Here is a 17,067-nt window from a genome sequence, read left to right on the forward strand (position 1 = left end):
CCTAGAATTTCTAAGCAAACAGCGGGAGGCAGGGCTTTCTCCTATAGATCTCCATTTTTATAGAACGGTCTGCCTACCCATGTGAGAGACGCAGACTCGGTCTCAACCTTTAAGTCTTTACTGAAGACTTATCTCTTCAGTAGACTATTCAGTAGAATATGATTGAGTGTAGTCTGGCCCAGGAGTGTGAAGGTGAACGGAAAGGCTCTGGAGCAACGAACCGCCCTTGCTGTCTCTGCCTGGCCGGTTCCCCTCTCTCCACTGGGATTCTCTGCCTCTAACCCTATTACAGGGGCTGAGTCACTGGCTTACTGGTGCTCTTTCATGCCGTCCCTAGGAGGGGTGCGTCACTTGAGTGGGTTGAGTTACTGACGTGATCTTCCTGTCTGGGTTGGCGCCCCCCCTTGGTTTGTGCTGTGGTGGAGATCTTTGTGGGCTATACTCGGCCTTGTCTCAGGATTGTAAGTTGGTGGTTGAAGATATCCCTCTAGTGGTGCGGGGGCTGTGCTTTGGCAAAGTGGGTGGGGTTATATCCTTCCTGTTTGGCCCTGTCCGGGGGTATCTTTCGGATGGGGCCACAGTGTCTCCTGACCGCTCCTGTCTCAGCCTCCAGTATTTATGCTGCAGTAGTTTATGTGTCAGGGGGCTAGGGTCAGTTGGTTATACCTGGAGTACTTATCCTGTCTTATCCAGTGTCCTGTGTGAATTTAAGTATGCTCTCTCTAATTCTCTCGTTCTCTCTTTCTTTCTCTCTCTCTGAGAACCTGAGCCCTAGGACCATACGTCACGGCAAACCGGGCATGATGACTCCTTGCTGTCCCCAGTCCACCTGGCCTTGCTGCTGTTCCAGTTTCAACTGCTCTGCCTGCGGTTATGGAACCCCTACCTGTCCCAGACCTGCTGCTTTCAACTCTTAATGATCGGCTATGAAAAGCCAACTGACTTTTATTCCTGATTATTATTTGACCATGCTTGTCATTTATGAACATTTTGAAAATCTTGGCTCTCTCTAATTCTCTCCTTCTCTCTTTCTTTCTCTCTCTCGGAGGACCTGAGCCCTAGGACCATACGTCAGGACTACCGGGCATGATGACTCCTTGCTGTCCCCAGTCCGTCTGGCCTTGCTGCTATTCCAGTTTCAACTGTTCTGCCTGCGGTTATGGAACCTGCCACCTGTCCCAGACCTGCTGTTTTCAACTCTTAATGATCGGCTATGAAAAGCCAACTGACATTTATTCCTGATTATTATTTGACCATGCTTGTCATTCATGAACATTTTGAAAATCTTGGCTCTCTCTAATTTTCTCCTTCTCTCTTTCTTTCTCTCTCTCGGAGGACCCGAGCCCTAGGACCATACGTCAGGACTACCGGGCATGATGACTCCTTGCTGTCCCCAGTCCACCTGGCCTTGCTGCTATTCCAGTTTCAACTGTTCTGCCTGCGGTTATGGAACCTGCCACCTGTCCCAGACCTGCTGTTTTCAACTCATAATGATCGGCTATGAAAAGCCAACTGAAAATTATTCATGATTATTATTTGACCATGCTTGTCACTCATGAACATCTTGGCATAGTTCTGTTATAATCTCCACCCGGCACAGCCAGAAGAGGACACCCCTCATAGCCTGGTTCCTCTCTAAGTTTCTTCCTAGGTTTTGGCCTTTCTAGGGAGTTTTTCCTAGCCACCGTGCTTCTACACCTGCATTGCTTGCTGTTTGGGGTTTTAGGCTGGGTTTCTGTACAGCACTTCGAGATATTAGCTGATGTACGAAGGGCTATATAAAATAAACTTGATTGATTTGAGCTTGCTATTTGTATTTATATTTTGATGTGTGTATTTCTGTAATTTGTGTAATTCAGGGCTCATCTGTGAAAGAGACCTTGGTCTCAGTATGACTCCTTGATAAAATAAAGGTTAAATAGAAAGAAAGTTCAACTCTGCTGTCTTAGTGACAGGACAAGTGTGCAGTTAGAACCTCCCCTCACTCACCCAGGACAGCATTCCTCTGTGTAAGCAGAAACAGGTCTCTCTCTCTCTCTCTCTCTCTCTCTCTCTCTCTCTCTCTCTCTCTCTCTCTCTCTCTCTCTGTCGCTCTCCCCTCTCTCTCTCTCTCTCTCTCTCTCTCTCTCCCCCCTCTCTCTCCCCCTTTCCCCCCTCTCTCTCCCCCTTTCCCCCCTCTCTCTCTCTCCCTCTCCCCCTCTCCCCCTCTCTCTCCCCCCTCTCTCTCCCCCTTCTCTCTCTCTCTTTCTCTCTCCCTCCCTCTCCCCCCCTCTCTCTCTCTCTCTCTCCCCCTTTATCTCCCCCTCTCCCCCTCTCTTTCTCTCTCCCTCCCTCCCTCTCCCCTCTCTATCTCTTTCTCTCTCCCTCCCCTCTCTCTCTCTCTCTCTCCCCTCCCCCTCTCTTTTTTTCAGCTCCTCCAGCCTGCAACCCTATCAGCATTGCTCATACTCAGAGTGTGTGTCAGAGTGGGTGTCAGTGGGAGAGTGTGTGTATGTGTGCCCAGGTGCCAGAATAGGGGCTGAGAGAAGTCAGCTCCAGGACATTATAGCTGAAGGAGAGTGGACAGAGCTCTCTGAGGGGGCCCTGACAACTATGGAGCAAACGCATTGAGGGCCCCCCCAGAAAGACAAAAAGACAGATAAACGGACAGAAACACAGAAAAGGGGAAGGTATCACACAATAATGGTGTCAGAAGAGGTTATAATCACCTTGTCCGGTGGAGCACCATGGGGCTTTCGTCTCCAGGGGGGCGTGGAGCACCAGAAACCACTTCAGGTGGCCAAGGTATGGCTTCAGTAAAAGATAGGATGGTAAAACTGTTACAAAGGATACATTCTGAATAATTGCAGAAAAAATGGTGGGGGTTCATTTTTTACGATGACAGTGCATTCTATGATATATTGTAGGGAGTCTGGAATTAGTGGGATATAAAGGGTTGTGAATGTGGTTCGGATGGAATATTGGCTGCCACCATGGGCAGGGGCCGAAAGGCCTGAGGATAACTCATGTGTCTGTTCTGGAATGGGTCTCATGTGTAGACATTGGAGTGATTGATAGAGCTGTTGAACTTTAAAGTTCTACTGCTTGGAAAGTACCCATTAAAAAAAATCTATATTACACTATGGTCTAAATACTATAGTATTACTATATTTATATACTATAGTTTTGACTGTAGTGTTGGGATATGGGGGAGGGAATAGGCATGGTATATGTAAATTAAATACTGTAATATTTACTATAGTTTAAAAAAGTGGTATTTTTGCAGGCTTTTTAGCAGATTATACTGTAGTATTTACTATAGTCTTCTATGGTATACGACAACATTCTATAGTAAGTAATACACATGATTGAGGGATACTACAGTGTGTAGTATGGTATTCTATAGTATGGTATTCTACAGTTTACTACAGAAGTCTATAATAAGTACTGTAGTATTCTATAGTAAACTGTAATATTTTTTCATGTGGTTATGTAGCAACCCCTCTCAACCTCCCATGTGGTATGTTTTTTTCTTGAATCACCTTTCATATCAGTAGTCATAGATCTTGGGTGTGTAAGAAATAGTGTGTTTCTATGCAGACATCATTTCATGTTTCATTTTGATCATGAAGCTCTAATGACATGGGGAAAAAATATCTAGCTGTAAAATACACATGAAGTACTGTTTTCCATAAAGCTTTTGGTGCATGATTACGCCGATGTTAGACAGATCAGGGTCATCATTTGCAGAAGGTCATCATTGGCACTCGTTTCTGAGTGGCTGCTTCTCAGTCAGTCACTACACACATTCGCAAGAGGTTATTCAGTTCATCAAAGTTGTCATAGATACTGTACATACAGCATATCAGTTCACAGTTCAGGAAGGATTTACGTCAAAGTATTTCTGTTGGATCTATTCTCTGCCCATCTGAATATAAGTCATTTTTCTTGATAGATTATTTTAGTACATACAGTATATATACACACACACACACACACACACACACACACGCACACACACACACACACACTGAAACCACATTTACTGAGTGTTAACTGAGAATAATTTGCTTTTCAACCTGGCTATTCTGGGTTGAGGGGTGACTCACTAAGGTGTGTGTTTCAGCCTAGTGAAGGTTGTATTCTTTGCCAGTGCTCCAAAACAAAGACAAAATACTCTATCTTCACACACATCAATGTAAACATTGATGTATCCAGTTTCTACCAGAGTAAAAGGTTCTTATAGGTCAGGGATATTCAACTCTTACCCTACGAGGTCCGGAGCCTGCTGGTTTTCTGTTCTACCTAATAATTCATTGCACACACCTGGTGTCCCAGGTCTAAAGCAGGCCCTGACTAGAGGGGAACAATGTAAAAAATGCAGTGGAACTGGCTTCGAGGTCCAGAGTTGTGTTTGAGGGTTCTAGGTCGTGTAGCTTCAACATGCACACACTCTTGAGATCTCATAGGTTGCATCAACACGACGGCCGTACCCTACTTCCTGAATTGCATGATAGAGAACAATATTATTGTTAGAGCCCTTAGAATAATGGTTCGTCAAAAATAGTAGATCATAATCCAACATGGAGGTGAGTTGCGCAGATGCTTAGGACGTCAGCTCACCTTATCTGAACAGACAGCTGTGTCTGTGGCGGCCAATCTAAAAGCGTATGACCCCTGACCTCAGAAATGGAGGCGGAATAATCATGTTAGGTGTGTGTGTGTGTGTGTTTGTGTGTGCACATGTGAATCTGCATGTGCGTGTGTGTGTTTTGATACAGGGGCAGCAGCCAGGAGCTAAGACCATAAGGTGACTGATTGACTTATTAATGTCCCCTTCCTCAAGTAGCAACACAAAGTCAGGGCCACTTTGATAGGGTTAGCTAACTGGGACCTGTGATATAATTACGGGTCAACAATGTCAGCCCTGAATATTCTTCTAGTGATGAATTGGGTTGAACCCTGTGTACCTGGCCTCAGATCCAAACAATGAACTCATGCACAGTATTTGTAACCATAACATATTCAATATGCAGATGTTTTTAGTATCATATCCTAGAGTAACCTCTAGGGGTCTAGGATAAATAGATTCCTCTGCAATATACGAGCTACTACACAACTTACATGTATACAGTATAATAGCATAGGACTGGCAGGCTGCTGCCTATCGGTTGACCCTGTACACAAATAGAGGGAGAGTGCATGGGGGAGTAGAGGTGCTGGCTGGCATTTCCCTGATAAAGTGGGTAAGAGGGTTTCACTTCTGCCACAGGTTGTGGGCAATGTCTGTAGCACGTCCAAGCTGTCAGAGCAAGTCATCAAGACTAGACATCAAGAGCGGCTTTGTCATGTTCTCCATGCAATATCACTTTTCAGATAAAAGGAAAGATGACAGAGATAAATAGTTGGAGAGGGAGAGTGAACGTTAGAAAAAGAGATCGTAATGAAGAGAGAGTATCGTAATGGGTGCTGTTGGCAGTCTCATATTGAATACTGTGTGTGATATTTTGTCTCTCTGCTGGTGTAGGTGCGTAAGCGCAGTAAGGCGTGCAGGGCAGGACTGCGGGAGGGTGATGAGCTGGTGTCCATCAACAACCAGCCATGTGGAGGTCTGTCCCACGCCCAGGCCATGACCATAATCGACAGCTCCCCAGGAATACTACACATCCAGGTCAAGAGGTCAGAGAGCAGTTACAATCACCATTGATGGGTACACCTGTCTGTCAAATAACCCTGCTGTTAACATATTGTTTTACATACTATATTAGCATTAAGTGCTACTTCATCATTAAGTTTTACTCCATCGTGAAGTGCTACTCCATCATAAAGTTTTACTCCATCATGAAGTGCTACTCCATCATTAAGTTTTACTCCATCGTGAAGTGCTACTCCATCATTAAGGGCTACTTCATCATTAACTTCAGGATTGGTGGGTCCCCTACGGGACGGTTGAGCTAACGAAGGCTAATGCGATTAGCATGAGGTTGTAAGTAACAAGAACAATTCCCAGGACATAGACATATCTGATATTGGCAGAAAGCTTAAATTCTTGTTCATCTAACTGCACTGTCCAATTTACAGTAGCTATTACAGTGAAAGAATACCATGCTATTGTTTGAGGAGTGCACAGCTTTGAACATGAAAAGTTATTAATAAACAAATTAGGCACATTTGGGCAGTCCTGATACAAAAGGTTGAACCGAAATGCAATGGTTCATTGGATCAGTCTAAAACTTTGCACATACACTGCTGCCATCTAATGGCCAAAATCAGAATTGCAACTGGGCTGGAATAATACATTATGGCCTTTCTCTTGCATTTCAAAGAGGATTGTACCAAAAAATACTAAAGAAAGGTTGTATTATCTTCTACCAGATATATTGTGTTATATTCTCCTACATTCCTTTCACATTTCCACACACTTAAAAGTGTTTCCTTTCAAATGGTACCAAGAATATGCATATCCTTACTTCAGGGCCTGAGCTACAGGCAGTTAGATTTGGGTATGTCATTTTAGACGAAAATTGAAAAAAAGGGGCCGATCCTTAAGAGGTTTCATTCCATCATTAAGTTTTAATCAATCATTAAGTTTTACTCCATCATTAAGTTTTACTCCATTATTAAGTTTTACTCCATCATTAAGTTTTACTCCATCGTTAAGGTTTACTCCATCATTCATTTTTACTCCATCATTAAGTTTTAATCAATCATTAAGTTTTACTCCATCATTAAGTTTTAATCAATCATTAAGTTTTACTCCACCATTAAGTTTTAATCAATCATTAAGTTTTACTCCATTATTAAGTTTTACCCCATCATTCATTTTTACTCCACCATTAAGTTTTAATCAATCATTAAGTTTTACTCCATTATTAAGTTTTACTCCATCATTAAGTTTTACCCCATCATTCATTTTTTCTCCATCATTAAGTTTTAATCAATCATTAAGTTTTACTCCATCATTAAGTTTTAATCAATCATTAAGTTTTACTCCATCATTAAGTTTTAATCAATCATTAAGTTTTACTCCATTATTAAGTGATACTCCATCATTAAGTTTTACTCCATCATTAAGTTTTACTCCATCATTAAGTTTTATTCAATCATTAAGTTTTACTCCATCATTACGTGCTACACAAATAGGATAAGCCAGAACAGTATGACCAACAATACTTAAGTAACCGTGTTGTGAATTTGCTCCTACAGGGCGCCGGCAGGCTTCCAGTCCGTGGTGCTGTTGACCCGCGCCCCATCACCCCGTATCGACAAAGAGTACCGAGCCACCCTGCGTACCATGTCCCCCTCTTCCAGACTGCACCACACAGCCACTATCATGGAGGTCCCCCATGGCAGGTCCTCCCTCCTATCCCCCATGGTGCGCAGAAGCATCACCTCGCCCCCAGGCAGTGAGGCCTACTACGGGGAGACAGACAGTGACGCAGAAGTGGCGGCCAACGAGAGGCAGAGGAGGCAGAAGCACAGAAATCCCAGCAACTTACCCGGAAAAGCCTTCGGTAGAGCCTCCCCGGAGGGAGGGGAGACCTCAGAGTTTAGCGGCTATGACAGTGCCCCAGATGCCCGGGTCTACCCAGGGCTCCAGGGCCACGGGTTACTGGATGGCAGAGGAGGGGGGGAGGGCCTGCCAGGGGTGGCCCGCAGGGAGGTGATCTACCAGCCCCCTCCAGGGATGTGGTCCTCCCAGACCTCCACAGAGACATCCTCCATCATCTCCTCGGTTGAGGACCAGGTCTCAGGGCAGGACAGAGTGGTGGAGGAGGACAGAACCTTCCAGGAGCCATCCAACGTTGTCCCACTGGTGTCACCCGAGAGGGCCAAGGAGGCCATGCAGCTGAGCTCCCGTAGGCAGATGGTGCCCATGGTGGGGCCTATAGACACCCCTCTGGACGAGGAGCTCAGTGTCACCTACACGGACAAGGCCAAGCAAGCCAGTGAGTATACAAATCATGACCCATAGGGTGATACGGGATTTGTTACTGTACAAATAATTAGTCATGTAATGGCTAGTTGAGGTTGGCACTGCATAACAAATGACATTGTCCTTTCAGGTAAAGGCAGAGTGTTCCCCACGAGACAGCATTAGTCTGCATGGGGCCATTTTAAGAGGACAGAGGCGGTCCCTTCTACGTAGAACAGGGGCTATATTTGTCCCCTGGTTCAGTTGCCCGGTAACCTGAGCACCGCATGTATGAACCTGGAAAAGCATTTCCATGCAGCTGCTATCTGGTATCAAATAGCAGAGTCCTTCTCCCCTGTCTCACTTTCCCTATTTGACCACTTTTATACATCACTCTGTCCTTCTCCTCCACTATATTTCCCTCTCATGTTCATGTCTTGCTACATCTCGCTAAGACTGAAATAAAAAACAAGGGTAAGTTTAAGAAAAACATACATATTTACACGTATAAGTAAGACACGTGTAAAACAGAGTAAACAAAATATGATAAACATTACATTCATACACATATGAACATACAAAATACACACACGTGGTGTCTTTGGCCGGATGGTTAGGCACCAATACACCAATACCTATTAATAGTGAGGCGGGGTGCCCTCTGCTCTGATCAGTCTGTCAGGCAGCTGATGTATGGACCAGTGACCTGGGCTAACAGCTGAAGAATCCATGTTTGTGTATCAGAGATGAAGAGGTTTGCTATGGGATGACATTCCGTCACAGATGTTTCAAATGCTCCACTTAGTCCAAAGGAACACAGAAATGTATGGTTTTAAGATAAGGCCAAGAACGGATCAGTAAAATGAATCAATAATGTCGGTGTGAGAAAACATATCAGCCACTAAAACTCATTTTGGAAAGCCACCTAAAAGCAGGATCACATAAGTAGTTGGAATCTTTTGAGTTTGTCACGCAAAGACGATCCCAAGACAGATGGACTACATGGCAGATTAAAGGGAAATTCCATATATAAAAACGCTTTGTTACAATAACAGAGAATCTCTGTTATCTACAGTAGAGTATGTGATCATTTCATACTTTATGCCAATAATAAACTCCTGACAAAGTACATACATAGAAAATATTTACCACATGTCCACCTGTCAGTCATAAACTTCAGGACAGGGAGGGCTGAGACTATTCGAAGATGTTTCTTTTTTAACAAGTTATTGAAAGAAAATGCCATTAATCCCTAGGTGTCCCTAATTACAGGTTCACATTCACATGTCCTGTTCAGGGACACTGCCGGTGACAAATTAAATAACAACTCCTTACATAGTTGGGCACATTGGGATCATAGATTTAGCCTCCCTATGCTAATTAAAACCATAACAAATTAGTGGAAATGTACAACCTCTGCCTAGATTATGGGACTTTCCGTTAACACTTTCTGCTATTTGTTGAAGTTAGTAGCTGGGAACTAGGGATTTTTCCTTTAGCTTGGTTAATGTGAAAAGCCTGTGGCTTGCCAGTCATTTTACAGAATGTGCCCTGGTAGCATCGTAGAAGATGGATGCTTGTTATAGACTCTCCCTGTTGTTTTTAGAACCTGGTGTCATGCTGAGTTCTCCATTTAAAGGTTAAATCTGGTCGCTCATCACTGGTATAAAAGAAAATCCCCCTTTACTGTCGTCAATGCATCTATGTCCACCCTATAAAAGACTCTCCCTTGATCTTTTTGTGTATATTATGTTAGATTCAGTTCCAATTTAAGTTAATCAGTTCAGATGAATTATAACTCCTATTAAAGAATTGAAAATACATTTCATCCAGAGCTTTAAAAAAATGTAGCGACTGGACTGAAACCGGAAATGACCCAAACCAAGATGACATAGAAACAGTAATGACATTTCTACAGACGTGCCCACCCTAAAACATGCTCTCTGACCCCTACAGAACTGAACCGGGGTGATACGGTTCAAGACAAAAAGGTGAAGGAGGCCAGAACCAAGTGCCGCTCTATCGCCTCCCTTCTGACAGACGCCCCCAACCCCAACTCCAAGGGCGTGCTGATGTTCAAGAAGCGCAGGCAGCGCTCCAAGAAGTACACGCTGACCAGCTTCGGCAGCGTGGACGAGGACATGCAGCACAATTCCCCAGAGGAAGACGGTCTCTTCCCAGGAAGCGAGTCGGAGTTTGATGAGGATGGCTTCTCGGCCGCCCCCGACACCACCTGGGACAGTGACTACCTGGATGCGCTGGAGAAGAGGGCGACCGCAGGTGGAGAGCGAGGGGACGGGACAGAAGATGCCACTAGTCCCGGCCTGAGTGACATCTCTGGGAAGGGCGCCCAGCTGTTTGAGCAGCAGAGGAAGAGGGCGGCCGAGCACGCCAAGAAGGTGGCTGCCGCCCAACCTCAGATAAGGACCCAATCACTGAACCAAATACAGATCCAGGAGCAGCCTCAGCCTTATGCACAGAGCCAGCCCCAGCCAGAAACACAACAACAGATGTACCAGCCTCAGCAGCCTATGGCACCACCGCCCCCTGTAGCCTTCCAGGAGGAGGCTCGGTCTGTGGCAGAGAGGCCTATGGCACCGCCCCCAGCTGCTCCTACTGCCTACAGCATGGCTAATGGAGACGTTGCCTACTCTCCAGTGAGCACGGCTGGCATGGTGATGTCACCCCTGACTGTGGCACCCAACCCAATCCCCACCCAAGTGTCGATCTTAACCACTCACATACCTCCACCCCAAACACCGCTGCCAGAACTCTCCTCCAGCTCTGTGCTCAACAGAACCGCCCGCCCCTTCAACCCAGGGTTTGTGACCAACCGAGCCGCCACCGCTCCTGTTGTGTTCCGCCCTGTCGTCACCAAAAGCGCCCCGCGCCCGGCGACCTCGGTGTCTATTGTAGGACCTCCCTTCTCCACCTCATCAGAGCCGCCTCCAAGTGGTAATCCCGCCTTCTTCTCTCCCCCGTCCTCTGTGTCCAGAGGACCCTTCTCCACCTCCGCCTCAGCACTGGCCACTCATCCCCGTCCTGCCTTCTCTGTGGAGAACCTGGCAGAACCACCCATGCCCTCTGTTCAACAGGTGTCCTTCACAGCCATACCTCCACCCCCAGCACAATTCTCAGGTGGCCCCATACCCCCACCTCCAGGATCATTTGCCAATGTACCCACAATTCCACCTCCATCACCATTCTCAGGTGCACCCATACCCCAAGCCCCAGTCTCAGTGGCTCAATCAGCCCCAGCTCCAGTGTCTTTCGACCCTATACACCAACCTCAAGTTTCTGTTGCCCAGATGCCCCAAGCTTCTGTCTCAGTTGTCCCACTCCCAAACCCCACAACCCCAACACCTATACTCAGATCCCCCATGTCCAAGGTCCCACCTGCCCCTGGTGGTCGTACCGGCATCCTCCTGGAGGCTCGTCGGCACAGCGGCAGGAGGCCCATGTTTCGAGTCCCTGCTGAGAAGAAGAACTCTCCAAACCCTGACCTGCTGAACATGGTGCAGAACCTGGATGACAGGCCCCGCTACAGAAGCTACTCAGAGAGTGTGATGGGCTTTGAGTCAGGTGCAGAGGAAGACCAGGGTGCTGAAGTCTGCCGGGGAAAGATGCCTCCACTGGTGGCCCCCAAACCCAGGGTCATCCACGAGGCCCCTCAGATCCCCCAGGAAGAAGGCAAGGGGGCTCAGCTGTTTGCCCGCAGGCAGAGCCGCATGGACCGGTATGTGGTAGACACACCTCAGGAGACCGCCTACCGGCAGGAGGTCTCCCGCCCAGGGGTCGAGCCCCAGGATGCTCCCAACCCCAATATCAACTCACAGTGGAAGTTATCCCCCAACATCCGCGCCCCCCCGCCTATCGGCTACAACCCTCTGCTGGCCCCCTCCTGTCCTGTGGGGCCACAGAGAGATACCAGCAGGTCTGACAGGGGGGACTGGGGAGGCAAAGGAGGGATCACCTTTCAGAGGGAGGGAATCAAAGCTCTGGATTTCATGAGAAGGCAGCCTTACCAGCTCAACTCAGCTATGTTCGGGGGTAGTGTTGCCAAGCTGTCGGCGATTCCCTCCTACCAGGACCAGAGACATCAGCAGGGAGGGTACACTACTATGGTGGGCAGCACCATGACCCCTCCCAGACAGATCCCAGTCAAAGCGGCCCGTGTGTATGAGATCAAACGCTTCTCCACACCCACGCCCATGTCAGCCCCGAGCCTGGCCCCCACCGTGATCGCTCCTCGCTCAGCCACAACGCTGGGAGAGCGCCTGACCCGCTCCGATATGATCTCCCCAACCCCTGCTCCTCTCTCCCCACCCCCTGCCCCTTTCTTTGCCCCAGCTCCTGTCTCTGCCTCACCTTCCGTCCTTGCTCCTACCTATTCAGGGGGCCTGCCTGGACTGCCCAGAATCAATGTTACCCCTGTCCGCAACCCCATCCCCATCCCCCACCCAGCACCCTATCCTGGAGTGTCCTACAGTGGGCTCCAAGGAGCCAAGCAGTTTCAGAGTGCCCCTGAGCTTAGTTTCCTTGCTAACCTTCCCACTCCCCTAAGGGCGAATGCCATGCAGGCGCCAAAACCCCGCTTCATCGCCACCAAGGTGGGCGTCCAGCCGTGTGTGTGGAGACCAGGTGCCATGTGATCAGGTGGGAGTGGGAGATCATGTCTGTCACTAAGAACTGGACACATCTCAGCCCTAAAACAAATATCTGCAAAACAATAAAGTAATAAGGTGGTCAAATACTGATCAATGAGCTTGTTCAGTACCTAACAAAAATGTTTTTACGAGTGCCTTGCAAAAGTATTCATCCCCCCGTTTTTCCTATTTTGTTGCATTACAACCTGTAATTTGAATTGATTATAATTTACATATCATGTCATGGGCATACACAAAATACTCCAAATTGGTGAAGTGAAATGAAAAAAATAACTTACAAACGGAAAAAAATTACAAACGGAAAAGTGGTGCTTGCATATGTATTCACTCCCTTTGCTATGAAGCCCCTAAATAAGATCTGGTGCAACCAATTACCTTCAGAAGTCACATAATTAGTTAAATAAAGTCCACTTGTGTGCAATCTAAGTGTCACATGATCTGTCACATGATCTCAGTATATATACACCTGTTCTGAAAGGCCCCATAGTCTGCAACACCACTAAGCAAGGGGCACCACCAAGCAAGCGGCACCATGAAGACCAAGGAGCTCTCCAAACAGGTTAGGGACAAAGTTGTGGAGAAGTACAGATTAGGGTTGGGTTATAAAAGCATCTGAAGCTTTGATCATCCCACAGAGCACCATTAAATCCATTATTAAAAAATGGAAAGAATATGGCACCACAACAAACCTGCCAAGAGAGGGCTGCCCACCAAAACTCACAGACCAGGCAAGGAGGGCATTAATCAGAGAGGCAACAGAGACCAAAGATAACCCTGAAGGAGCTGTAAAGCTCCACAGCGGAGATTGCAGTATCTGTCCATAGGACCACTTTAAGCCGTACACTCCACAGAGCTGGGCTTTACAGAAGAGTGGCCAGAAAAAAAGCCATTGCTTAAAGAAATAAATAAGTAAACACATTTAGTGTTCGCTAAAAGGCACGTGGGAGACTCCCCAAACATATGGAAGAAGGTACTCTGGTCAGATGGGACTAAAATGTAGCTTTTAGGCCATCAAAGAAAACGCTATGTCTGGCACAAACCCAACACCTCTCATCACCCTGAGAATACCATCCCCACAGTGAAGCATGGTGGTGGCAGCATCATGCTGTGGGCATGTTTTTCATTGGCAGGGACTGGGAAACTGGTCAGAATTGAAGGAATGATGAATGGCGCTAAATACAGGGAAATTCTTGAGGGAAACCTGTTTCAGTCTTCCAGAGATTTGAGACTGGGATGGAGGTTCACCTTCCAGCAGGACAATGACCCTAAGCATACTGCAAAAGCAACACTTAAAGATTGCTGTACACCAGTGGAAACCATGCAACTTGAAGGAGCTGGAGCAGTTTTGACTTGAAGAATGGGCAAAAATCCCAGTGGCTAGATGTGCTTATAGAGACATGCCCCAAGAAACTTGCAGCTGTAATTGCTGCAAAAGGTGGCTCTACAAAGTATCGACTTTGGGGGGGGGGGGGGGGGGGGGTGAATAGTTATGCATGCTCAAGTTTTCCGTTTTTTTGTCTTATTTCTTGTTTGTTTCACAATGAAAAATATTTTGCATCTTCAAAGTGGTAGGCATGTTGTGTAAATCAAATGACACAAACCCCCCGAAAATCAATTTTAATTACAGTTTGTAAGGCAACAAAATAGGAAAAATGCCAAGTGGGGTGAATACTTTCGCAAGCCACTGTATTAAGTGTGTTGGATTGTAGTCATTTGAAACCCTCACTAAATGAAGGGTTGATTGCTGAAACTCATAAATGTGTTTCCATTCACTTGATTCTTTTCAACCCTTTGGTTTAGTAGAGGGAAGTGCAGTAGAGGTAATTGGCTATGAACGTCACAAAGAACTAGCCTCCTACGAACCATCCTGATCTCGCAAGAACAGGATGGTGTGCATGACGTACACTAAGCACTGCGATAGGACTTTAAATCATAGTCATCCATGTGATTGCAGTCGTAAATTAGCTTGCCTGACGCACATGCTGTTGCTGACATGTGTTTGTCTGGTTTGTCTGTTGAATCATTGTCTATCAGGACATCTGAATAGAGGAATTTGGTCCAGTCACGTCACACGTACACAGTAGTCTACCCACTGTACGCCTGTCCTGGAGGAGGTTTGTGTAAGGCTTATCTTTCTACACAGTCAGCTAAATACTGTTTAAAGGGCCATGGTAGTGAGAAAGTCTGTACTGAATTATTCTTTGAAACTTGAAATGTTGACATGTAGGATTTATTTTGAAAAAAATATCACAGGAGGATTGCTGAGTGCCTGTGTCTTCCCTCTCTGATGAGAGGACAGAGGAGGAAGAGGTGAGGCTAACTCAGAGAGTGGTGAAAACAGGGGGGGGTCAGAGCAGCGCTGATTCAATGTCAGACGAGTGCCAAGTACCATGATGCTTCAGTCAGAGGAAACCACTGACATTTGGACCTGTCCAAAAGAGGTCATTGCTCAGTTTTCATTGGGCAATGGCTAGGTCTAATATTTAATGGATCTGGGGCTGGGGCTCCCTTCCAGTCCGCTTAAGCCCTCCTTGGAAGATGAGAGGAGGGAGAAGTTCTGTTAGACCTCTCTGCATTCTGAGTGTTTGTGTTGGTGGTCAGATCCCTGGCTCCCAGTGGTCAGCGAGAAACGCTATCTGTTTTGGCTGGGCTCGTAGTCAACAGGTGTCTTGCTATCCTGTCACTGCCTATTTGCAGAGCTGATCAGACAGCGAACCGAACTGGATGAACACATTAACCTAGCACTTCCCAGACTAGTGTGCCCTTTCTGGATGTCTGGTGTCCATGTCGCCGCTCACGTTGTATTAAAACAAATGACACTAATGATGGATGTGTATTTTTTTTATTTTATTGTGACTGAAGTGTTAAAAACATGAGAGGGGCTGTGGATATGGAAGGAGCAGGGACATACGGTCCCTGCCAAATGTTTTAAAGGGGTGTCGGTTATAAACCCAGAGTCAAGGTCCTCACTGGCATTTAGAGGAGGGGAGATATGTCAAAGTGTGAAATGAGAGAAAAACTTTAGTTTGGATTTGTCAAGGATTTCCCACAGCCGTTTAGAAATGAGAAGAAAGTGACTAGGAAAGCCTGGGTTCTGAGGCCTAGTGAGGGAGGAGGATAGAGAGAGAAGAGGGACAACCCCATTGGTGCCTCTGAAACATGGAGGTGATCAGGTAGTGTATAAAATGGGGGAGTTGACAGAGAATGAACCCAATCATGAATGGGACCATAACCGTTCATATTATTCTAACCCTGAAAACAGCTGATGGCAATTAACTGCAAATACATACAGGCTTTTGGATATGGATAAGACCCCCATTTACTGACAGGGTTCATGACTCATACCTTTCTGATGGTGGTAAATGGTGGTTGTTATTAGTTGTTTTTCAAATGTATACATCTAATTTAACCCAACAGGCTATCTGTTGTGTTTATGTCATTATGGGTTTTAAAGTATGTAATATGTTGTGCATATGTGTAAAAATACAATAATAGACTTGTAATTTGAGTGTGAAAATGTCTGTTAATAATTATGCCGCAGTAAGAGCTTTTCACTGACTGAGAGATGAGCCATTTTTAGAGGAATAAAACATAGACATGTCTCCAATTGTCTGAATCATTTGATTCCACACTGCCCCCTGTCGTTCACTGTGTGACACTGCAATGATCAGATACACAATATTATTGTACTACAGAAAACCAGTCTAGAACAGGATAGAAATCTACATGCAAACACAATGCCGTGTTTCCCCAAAATAACACATTTTTATCCAATTCAATTTTACACCATCGGAGTATCTATCGTCCGTCTGTCTGCCTGTCTGTCTGTCTGTCTGTCTGTCTGTCTGTCTGTCTGTCTGTCTGTTTTAGTAATCTAAGAGAATACCCATGTGATATTCAAAACATTTACAGTAAACCTAATTATAACACAGATTCTACAGCCAGAAAATGGTCTTTAAATTGTAAAAGGTAGCCTAACAAACATGCAGCTACTTACCAACTGAATAGAATTAAGATAAGAATTCAAATCAATATCAGTTCCAAGAAGCCGGTACAAAATCAGACTTTTTCAGTTCCAAGAAGCGTGGAGACACGGTCTCCAAAGGGAAGGTGTTAAAAGGTGGCCTCAACAATAGGGCTGGACCTCTTTGCATAACGGTTAAGGTGTTGGCTTGAAAATTAGCTGGACCTGGCCTTCAAATCCTGGTCGGGGCTACCCCCGTATTCGCTATAACATTGATTGCATTAGACCATAGAAAATATAGGTAGGCATGTAACTTACATTTGAATAGGTCATGACCCCCCCCAATATTAGAGACAGGTCAATTTGACCCCCTCAATAATATACCATGATGAATTTGATTGATCGAGGAGTGGGAGGCCCCAATGCACAACTGAGCAAGAGGACAAGTACATTAGAGTGTCTAGTTTGAGAAACACACGCTACACAAGTCCTCAACTGGCAGCTTCATTAAATAGTACCCTCAAAACACCAGTCTCAACGTC

General features: G+C 45.9%; 1 protein-coding gene across 1 annotated transcript; it reads left to right on the forward strand.

Annotated features, from left to right (window-relative positions):
• The first annotated feature begins 2,465 nt into the window (after positions 1–2,465).
• On the forward strand, positions 2,466–16,163 carry LOC129851761 (synaptopodin 2-like protein). The gene is made up of 4 exons (XM_055918222.1): positions 2,466–2,784; positions 5,507–5,658; positions 7,186–7,928; positions 9,851–16,163. Exons 1-4 carry the CDS (start codon positions 2,683–2,685, stop codon positions 12,544–12,546), a joined length of 3,693 nt encoding a protein of 1,230 aa, XP_055774197.1. The 5' UTR covers positions 2,466–2,682; the 3' UTR covers positions 12,547–16,163.
• The last annotated feature ends 904 nt before the right edge of the window (positions 16,164–17,067 follow it).

This window comes from Salvelinus fontinalis, chromosome 1, assembly GCF_029448725.1.
Source record: "Salvelinus fontinalis isolate EN_2023a chromosome 1, ASM2944872v1, whole genome shotgun sequence".
In the NCBI taxonomy this organism is placed as follows: Eukaryota; Metazoa; Chordata; class Actinopteri; order Salmoniformes; family Salmonidae; genus Salvelinus; species Salvelinus fontinalis.